Genomic DNA, 9751 nt, shown 5'->3' on the forward strand with positions numbered 1-9751 from the left:
TCATTTTTAATTGAACAATTATTAAAGGTGCTGTCTGGTTTAGGAAATCAAATGAAAAGTTTTTTTTTTATTCCTGATAACAATACAGGAATAAATAATATGGGATCATAATAATTAATGATCCCATGTTATTTATTCCTGTATTGTTATATCAGATAGATGTGTGTTCTTCAAGGGCATGCTTGTATGATTTGTATTTTTTTTTTTGTCCTTGCAAATATAATACTGTGAAATACAAAACATTTTCATAATTGTTTACATATATCATCCTCATCAATAACTACATCATGGTGTATTACTTTTTATTTGTTTGCAAAAATTCAAATGCTAATCATTTGGATAGGTAGGACACTGCAGATTTTTAATCTCCTAATCTCCTTGTCTAGTTTTATAGGATTAAATTATTAAGATTTATACGAATAAATCCACACACAAAATGCAAAGAAATAAAAAAAATATCTAAGAGATCACGTCTGCCTGAATAAATATTTAACTATTTGTAGTCTATTTTTTTTTTTACCATTTGGATAAATATAGCCTAACAAAGGAAGCAAATTCTAGGACTATTATTTTTTAAAGCAATGCACTCTGTTAATTGTTTTATTGTAAGGTCTTGCGTCACCAATTAGAGGGCACATTTAATTATAAAGTCCCTATTATGTCCTATGACGTCACGTCCCTGAACCGCATATTGAACAGGTGTGTTGGGCGAGGGCTACCGCAAATATTGCGCGTTTTAAATACAATTTTAACTAGCCTATATAATAGTTTTAGAAATGTTTCGATGTTTTGACGTTTTAACATCCCTGCAGGTAAGTTACATATAAATGTGTACTTAAAAAGACAGTGCTGACTTGAGAAGTAGTTAATACATATAATGTTGTCGTTTGATCTCGTGGAGGCATGTATCGCGGCTGTGCAGACGTGCGTGAATCTGCGAAATGAAGAGAAAAGATCCTGCAATCAGCAGCATGCTCGAATTGAGCGTGAGACGCACGTGCACAGAGTCCTCATACTGGGTAATTCTTGAGTTGAGAGTTCTACACTGTTCTTATTTTGCCATAGAAACATGGTGGAAAATAAATCTATAAAAGTAACTGTTTATTTATCGAATTCCTGAATGTAAAACACCATTGAAATCTAGCATTGTATTTGTAGTTTCATGTCTGATTTCTGCAATATAAACTTCTCATATTTAATACTGCTGTGCAATATTTTATTCCAAACATATAGGTACTCCAGAGAGCGGCAAAAGCACATTAATCAAACAGATGAAGATCATCTACAGCCATGGCTTTACAAAACAAGAACTCATCAGCTTCAAGGTGCAGCATTGACTTACTTAATATGGGTTTTTGTCAGGCTTACTGCATTAGTTCTCAACATTAGAACTACATGAAGTGTTGGGGGAAGTTACTTTTAAAAGTAATGCATTACAATATTGCATTAATTTCCTCCCTTTAAAAGTAACTAATTATGTTATTCTTTTACGTTACATTAATTTTGCATTAATTTTTCTCACCTGGGCTGCACTTGCTAACAAAAAATTAATAACAATAACACTTATTTTAGCGGTAATTAAAAAAAAAAAAGTCACACAAATGATGTTTTTGCTTATTCGTATGGTTGAAATGAACCATCAAAGGTAAGCAGTGAGATGTTTGTGGAATATTCTGAGTTTGCATTTCACTGATTTCATTCATTTCTAGGAATACTGAATCATGTAAATCATGTTCACATTCAGTCTAGTACTTTTACTCCGCACACAAAGCCTCTGCACCTTATTTCTCTCAACATGCAAACAAGAGAGGTCTCAGTCAAGAAATTGGGAAACAAAGTAACTTGCATTATTTATTTGAAAGAGATTTTCAGATATTTTGTTGTGAATTTAGTTATGCATTAGTTAGTTGAAAAAAGTAATCTGATTACGCCATTTAAGTTACTTGTAATATGTTACCCCCAACACTGCACAGAAGTCCTTTTGAAAGTGAAAAAGTGAAAGTGACGTGACATGTGACCAAGTATGGTGACTCATACTCGGAATTAGTGCTCTGCACACAGCAGTGAACACACACACACCGTGAACACACACTCGGAGCAGTGGGCAGCCATTTTTGCTGCGGCGCCCGGGGAGCAGTTGGGGGTTTGGTGCCTTGCTCAAGGGCACCCCAGCCGTGGTATTGAAGGTGGGAGAGAGCGCTGTACATTCACCCCCCCCACCTACAATCCCTGCCGGTACGAGACTCGAACCCGCAACCTTTGGGTTACGAGTCCGACTCTAACCATTAGGCCACGACTTCCCAACTTGTTCCATATTATTACATATTTCTTGTAAGGATACAAGTAAAAACATACACTGCATCATTTGTTGTCTTGAAGCAGCAGATTCAAGTATTAGTACTTAAGTATTAGGTACGATACAATACTTATAGATGCAATATGAGGATACTTTAGTATTTCATTGTCAGGCATTTCTTTCTGTAAGAGAAAGTTAGACAGTGTCACCTAAAAAAAAATGTATTTAAAAAATCTAAATAAAACACTAGTACTAAATATGAGGTTAAATGGTGTATAATATGTTTCAGAATGAGCTTTATAAGGTGTGCACAAGCAAAATCCTTTAACTCATTGTTCAGTGTTCTCATTAAACCCTTAACTTTTTCTTGGAAGATATGTAAACATCAAATAAGAGCACGGGCTGCAACATGAATTTATATATATACTACACCACATGCCATTCTTTATTGCCCTATAGTAAAGCTCACATTATACATCCATAAAAAAATGAAAATGACATACAGGTTAGAAAGAACAGCTGTGTTTTGAGCTGTTCTTCCTCAGCTGTATTTTGATTCACTTCATATTTAAAGGAAAAAACAGTTGTTTTAAATGAGTAATAATGAACAGTGACTTAATGAGAAATACAGTAACTTTAAGCTAATTGTGTCTAAAGCACAGTAAAGTAAATGCATCTAATTAAAGACAGAAAATACACAATCTTTAAACATGAACCATTCATAATACAATAAATCCATGTTTAACAGCCATGTTTTGTGCTTTACTGAAAAGTAAGTGTCATGGCTTGTACGATATGAATTATAAACAGTATTGGGCTATGCTGTAAGTTACAGTGCTACAACATTAGTGCATCACTATTAGCACACTGCATGTTTTACTATTCTCCAAATGGTTAGTGTGTAATTATTTGGTTTCTTCTAAATGTACAGCCTGCTGTGTTGGATAACCTGCTGACAAATATGAAGTTTGTGCTGCATGGCATGGGAATGCTGCGCATTAATTTGTCAAACAAGAAAAACAAGGTGAGTTATGCAGACTATTCTATCCTTTTCATTATGATGTGCATGGCAGTTCCATTATACCCAAATTGGGATTCATTGTGAAAAGACCTCTTTCTGTTTTCTGTCTCAAAACTAAACAGGATTACAGTGACATTAAAACAAATTTCTGTACATGCACACGACACCAAATTGGCTTATTTGTATCTCACCTCTACACTGTATATCTATACCTAAAAACTTTCTAACCTCTAATATTATGCATAATATCTTGGGAAAATATTGTGTAGTTATAATATAGAATATTATAAAAACAAACCGCTAGGTAGGTAGGACCAGGTATGTGCTGTGACCTTTGAGACCGAGCAAGAGTTTTAATACACATTATAATGTGCCCAAAACAAACTTTATGGGTGAATTTAATGTCGTGAAAGTGTTATTGAACAGGCAAGGTCACAAATAAATAGATTCTTGGGACAGAAATACCCTTTTATTTTATTTATTTTATTTTTTCCCAACTCTTATTATTCTGCTTTTTTGTTTGTTTTATTCATGATCCAATTTAAATTTATCTCTAACCTTACGACCAGACCATTTTCTTGACAGACGTTTTGACCGATTCAACCACAGGTCGTTCAGATTCTTTGCTATGTTCTTATAGGCCCATGCACGTGCCATATTGTCATGTAAGTGTTGTGTAGGAGAGGATATGGAGCTGCTGCCATTTGTGGCTCATTCATTCTGCAGTCTGTGGGGGGATCTGGGCATCAGGGCGGCAGTGGCCAGAGGCCACGAATTCCAGCTCAATGATTCTGCACTATAGTGAGTAATCACTTCTATGCCATTTGTATCATTGCATAATGAATCTATAGTTTCCTTTGAATGCCACTGATTGCTTCCCTGAAATTTACTGACATGATTGTCTTCCACCTCATGAAAGGTATACTACACATGAAAATTAAAATTCTTTCATCATTTACTCACCCTTATATCATCCTAGATATATGACTTTCTTCTGTGGAACACATGAAGAATTAGAAAATAGGACTCTCTGTGATTCCATATAATGCTACTGTTTGGGTCCCTCAAAGTTGATGCTTCCAAAAACCGCATAAAACAAACAGGACACTTCCGGCCAACTTTCAAATGAGGGTTCATGAGTTCACACTCAACATAAAGTCAGCATGTTGTGAGTGGGTGAACCACTGGACTGAATATTTTTTTGATATATATTTTAATTATGGGCATCTTTGATTTGTTACCTGCTTAGTTATAGTTTTAGTTATTATATAATAGTTTAAATTATATTTAGCTGGATGTTTTGCTTTGTACTATAACGTGTCTTATGTAAAAAAAGTGGATCTGGTCACGCATAACTTCTCACGCAAGTTAAATTTAAAATATTAAAATAGCCTTAAGTAATCACCAACTGAAGAGTTTGAGACCCATGATAAATTAGCTAGTCAGATGTTCTTTACCAACAATAATTATAGAGGCTGTATAGAATGTTACCTTTTTATTTGACAGGGACATCTGTCCTACCACTGGACTGAATAATCGTGAAGTATTTTCCTGCATCCTGATATGCCATATTAATAATGCCACATTTATTGCAGTAAAGTTCTCCCAATGGAGAGATGTTGAAGTGTATAATGTAATGTTTGTCCCTGGAAACGATGCAGTCATTGAAAACTCCATGTTCCTGTAGCAGTGTAACCAGTTTGTTAGTATTTGCATCATATGCAAATACAGCTAATTTCAGGGACAATTGCTTGTAATGCAGGAGATTTCAATTATGTTTGGGTTTGTCAATTAAAATTCTCATGAAAGCATCATTTGTTACATGAGAATAAATGATGTTGAAATTGATGAGGAGTGAAATACTACAATGAATGAGATCACGCATTGCATAGCTGTAAATTTACATGTTGATAAATGTATCAGTTGTAATGGCTATTTAGAGTCCTTGTGTTTGCGGGATGCTCCAACAATTTGCCATGTTTTACTACGTCTGTGGTCTCTCAACTTGGCCAATCACATAACTCAATCACTCTTTGATTATGCAAATAACTGCAGCATTGCTTTCCAGTCATTATCAGTGTGATTGTTTGTTTAGAAACAGCGAAAAATGTGTTTATGTGGGGAACATCGCCCAAAGGTATGGTAAAATAAAACAAACCTGATTCAGCAGTTAACTGAATGAAAGGTTATGGTAAGGTGCATACAGCAATCTCAGTCTCCAATGGTCAATGGCCATGTATAAAATAACCATCTACTGTAATACAAAGGATAATTGGCAATGACTTCTGCATCATGTTTAACCTAAGGAAAATGATAACATCAGAAGTTTCTCATCTCAAATCCCCGAATGAAAGATTTAAGGCTGGATAATCTTTTCAGCTTGCCATTTTGAACTATTAAAATACTGAATGTAATCTTCATGTTTGAACAAGTGGCTTGTTCTTTAATTTCCCGTTTGGTTTGATATAATTTTCCAAATTGCAAATAAAGAATGTCATGAGTGACTTATGTAGTGGTAGTGAGGATAGTTTATGAATGACAGTTGCAGGAGATTTAATACTGCTATCTGTATTATCTTCCATGTAACCATTGTAATTTTGAGGGAAAAAAATGGGCGTTTTTTGTGTGTAAAATTGAGCATTAAACATTTTGTGCTTTTTCCTCCGTTTTGTGTGCGCACAAATCTAGTTTTTTTGAGAACATAAGTCGCATCATCGCACCAAACTACATCCCCACTAAAACAGATGTCCTCAGAGTGCGAGTAAGGACTCATGGTGTCATCGAAACCCAGTTCAAAGTCAACAACTCGCTGTACAGGTAAACAGATTTCTGCAATGTTATCATAGCTAAACATGTTTGTGTGATTCTATGTCCATATTTTCATTATTGACTAAAGATGATGTTTAGCAGAGTGTTCATGTGGCTCCTTTCCATACAGTAAAATCACACAGTGACCAGGGTTTGTCAAGATTAAAAAAGGATAAAAATAAATATTTATGTACACCTGAATTTGATTTAAATGGAAGGCAGCACATTGTATATTTCCACTAACTCAGTCAAATGAGTTTAACCAGTTTTGACTTAATTTTTCTCGTATGAGATTCAGCTTGATTTTATTTAATTTCATCATACAAATAATTTGTTTATAAGTACTCCTTTGTTTATAGGCTATATGATGTGGGTGGTCATTGTTCAGAAAGAAAGAAGTGGTACAGTTATTTCGACAATGTCCAGGCAGTGCTGTTTATGGTGGCTCTTAGTGGGTATGATCAAAACCTTGATGAAAATCATTCCAAGGTGAGTAGCATACTTGATTTTTAGAGATCTTGTGCCCATATTACGGAAACTTTCTAACTCTAGAATGCTGTCTTATCTGTTCAAAAACCCAGATGATTTAGTTGGATCTTATTGTCAGAAAAGTTTGTGTAACAGGCTTTAGTTAAGGTCTGACAAATGAAATGAAATGCATGTAGATTGTGAAGCCTGTGGTGTACGTAGTGTAGTGCAAGCTTAGACAAGCTTAGAGTCAGCTAACCGCATAATTGTATGCATGTATGATTTGGGAATAGGACAGAGCCTTTCCACAATTTTGTCTATGCCCTGTGATGTTTTGCATGAATTATGTGAGTAACATTTCATTAAACAATCTGTGAAAGTTTCGCTATATGAATACAATAATGAACATTTTCAAAAACTAGGTGACATTCTACTTGCCCTTCAACCATCGAAGATCCCCTTTCTGTTAAACATTTTATTTACTGTCCAGCTTTTAATGTACAGAGAAAACTCTTTTATGAAGTGAGCTCACTTAAAGAGTTTAGTAAAATTTTGCCAGGAAAAATTTTATAATTTTTATCATGTTAATGTAAAAAATCATACAATAATGTAATGTATAAAAGTGTGATATAACTTGTTTATTTGCTGGTTTTTATTGTATTTTTTATACTTTTGCCATGTTTTTGCCATGAAAATAGCCTTTGATGCTGACATGGCATTAAATAAATATATACTATACTATACTATACTATCAACCATTGCAGATTAATAGGAAAGTTTAAAAAGTGCAAAAAGAGGAAAAGATGAAGTGGATTGAAAATTGCTCCTACCATATTCCTCATACCATGTCACACTAAAATACCAAGCATTACAAAATGTAACTTAACTTTTTTTTTTCTTCTTTTTTTTTTCTTTTTCTTTTTTTTTTTTTTTTTTAAAGTCAATGGGAACTGAAACTGTTTGGTTACCAACATTTTTTATATATCTTCTTTTATGTTCCACAGAGGAAAGAAAGTCATTCACACTGAATTTGAAAGTTGTAAATAAAATAAACATTAAGAACCGTCTCCATGAAAGCCTGGAGTACTTCAGATCCACATGTAACAGTGTGTTTTTCAGAGGAGCTTCTCTGGTGAGCTGGGTTTGTTTCAGGGCCTGTAAAATCGGTGTAATCTGACATTAGGGCTTTCACACTATATTTAATTCTGTTATTGTCATCTTTGATCTGAACTGGGGTTAAAAAAAGATGTTGTCTGCAAAGATGATGATGATTATTCATACTATTACGTGAAGCTTGATTGTATTTGTGCTTTTTATGAGTCCATTGAAAGAATCTGTTTCTAAGCCCCTCCCCTCCTCATAACCGCCCATAATTGTCTGCACTCATTGAGATTTAGTGTACACCTTACCTGCTTCATCACAAGTGCTGACCTCTCTTTACACCCATCATTCTGTACCACTTCAGTTATGCATTTCCATATGATGCTGTCTTTGTCCATTAGTTAATGCACCTATTAAAAATTGTCATGCAATAATTTTCAGAGTATTTACTAATTAATATAACAAACACTTTGTTCTGCAATAGACAAAAACAATAGGGATGAATTAATTGAAAGGGTTGAATGGCTTCAGATGTTTTTCATTTTCTTTTAACTTTGCTTTTGAATTAAATTTTCAGGTTTTATTTATGAACAAAATTGATCTGTTTGCTGAGAAAATACTGTATTCTGGGAGACACCTGCGACTTTATCAACCAGACTTCAAAGGTACTAACATTTTTTTACAGTCTTTTTGTTTGTTTATATCTGTGGAGCATAATTTTACTTTACAGGGTTTATAAATAAGCTTGCTGAAGTTACAAAGTATTCAATTAATGACCGTGTGTGTGTGTGTGTGTGTGTGTGTGTGTGTGTCAGGCTGTACAGTAATTAAAGACTGCAGATACTAATAATCAATTTTCTCTGGATACCTCACGTCACTCTTATAGAGCCATATGTTTAAGCATTGTCGCATAATTTCTGTGCAATTCCGTTTTTTTAACACATCCAGACACACAGGACTTCTTTAGACTGGCATTAGGCAAATCATTATAGTAGCTAAGGTAGAAGTGTCACTAATGTTTTTAAGGCAGGATTTAGCGAGTTCCTTATTTAAAACTGTACATGCTACATGTGTATACGGCATACTGTATGCAATAGTAGTATAAAAAATGCACAAGGCCGTTGTCTTTTTACCTTTTGAAATTATATTTGGTATAGTTTGAATATATTAAGGAACTGATTAATGTGTTTCTCTGTGTTGGGATGCAGGGTCTGACTGTGATGTGAGTTGTGCTGCTCAATATGTGACTGACCAGTTTGTGGCATGCGCTACCACCTCAGGCAAGATGGTGTACTCTCACTTCACCAATGCCACAGACCCCTCCAGCGTACATTATGCCTTCCAGCTCACCATGAGCACTATTGTTAAACATAACCTTCAAACAATCTCACTTCTCTAATTTTTTTTATATTCCCTTTTTTTTTTTTTTTTTTTTTTTTATTTTTAACAAAATTGCTTTTGTAATGGATCATGAAATCCATATATAAATGCAATATTTTTTATAATATTTTAATTATGGGCATCTTTGATTTGTTACCTGCTTAGTTAATTGACTTCATTGTGGGATCATTAAAGTGTTGTAAATAAATGGGCTAAATTATATTTAGCTGGATGTTTTGCTTTGTACTATAACGTGTCTTGTGTAAAGAAAAAAAGTGTATCTGGTCAAGTTGCTGAATGATACTTCATTATGGAAGTCCTTACATTAGATAATATCTGGGGCATTTACTTGAAATAATTTGATCGGTTAAAAAAAGAATTAAAATTGGCTGATCAAAACAACAAAAATACTGGTACTATTAATGGAACATGTTCATAGGTAATGTAAGAAATTATATGTGCGATCACTCCTGTGGACACGTGTGTGTGTGTGTGAACTTCATGCATCCACTAAAATTCACTGCCACATTAATAGCCATATAAAAGTAACTAAAAAAAATACATTACCATTTTGATATGAATTAAATGACATTCAAACATTTTATTCCACATTGCTGCAATTTTAAGAGTGCACTTGTTCACACCTTGCTCACAAATACTGTATGTATTGTTCGGAA

General features: G+C 34.1%; 1 protein-coding gene across 1 annotated transcript; it reads left to right on the forward strand.

Moving 5' to 3' along the window:
* The first annotated feature begins 671 nt into the window (after positions 1–671).
* On the forward strand, positions 672–9194 carry LOC107701908 (guanine nucleotide-binding protein G(o) subunit alpha-like). The gene is made up of 10 exons (XM_016504053.1): positions 672–812; positions 902–1019; positions 1234–1325; positions 3228–3320; positions 3958–4118; positions 6006–6134; positions 6485–6614; positions 7654–7725; positions 8272–8359; positions 8903–9194. The coding sequence occupies exons 1-10, from the start codon at positions 777–779 to the stop codon at positions 9091–9093; spliced, it is 1110 nt and encodes a 369-aa protein (XP_016359539.1). The 5' UTR covers positions 672–776; the 3' UTR covers positions 9094–9194.
* Positions 9195–9751: the final 557 nt, after the last annotated feature.

Source organism: Sinocyclocheilus anshuiensis, unplaced genomic scaffold (assembly GCF_001515605.1).
Source record: "Sinocyclocheilus anshuiensis isolate Anshui unplaced genomic scaffold, SAMN03320099.WGS_v1.1 scaffold498, whole genome shotgun sequence".
In the NCBI taxonomy this organism is placed as follows: domain Eukaryota; kingdom Metazoa; phylum Chordata; class Actinopteri; order Cypriniformes; family Cyprinidae; genus Sinocyclocheilus; species Sinocyclocheilus anshuiensis.

Coding starts and splice junctions, on each gene's coding strand:
- LOC107701908 (XM_016504053.1), top strand. CDS start 777: ATGTTTCGATGTTTTGACGTTTTAACATCCCTGCAG. Junction 1,020..1,233: donor GCACAGAGTCCTCATACTGG/GTAATTCTTGAG, acceptor CCAAACATATAG/GTACTCCAGAGAGCGGCAAA. Junction 1,326..3,227: donor AAGAACTCATCAGCTTCAAG/GTGCAGCATTGA, acceptor CTAAATGTACAG/CCTGCTGTGTTGGATAACCT.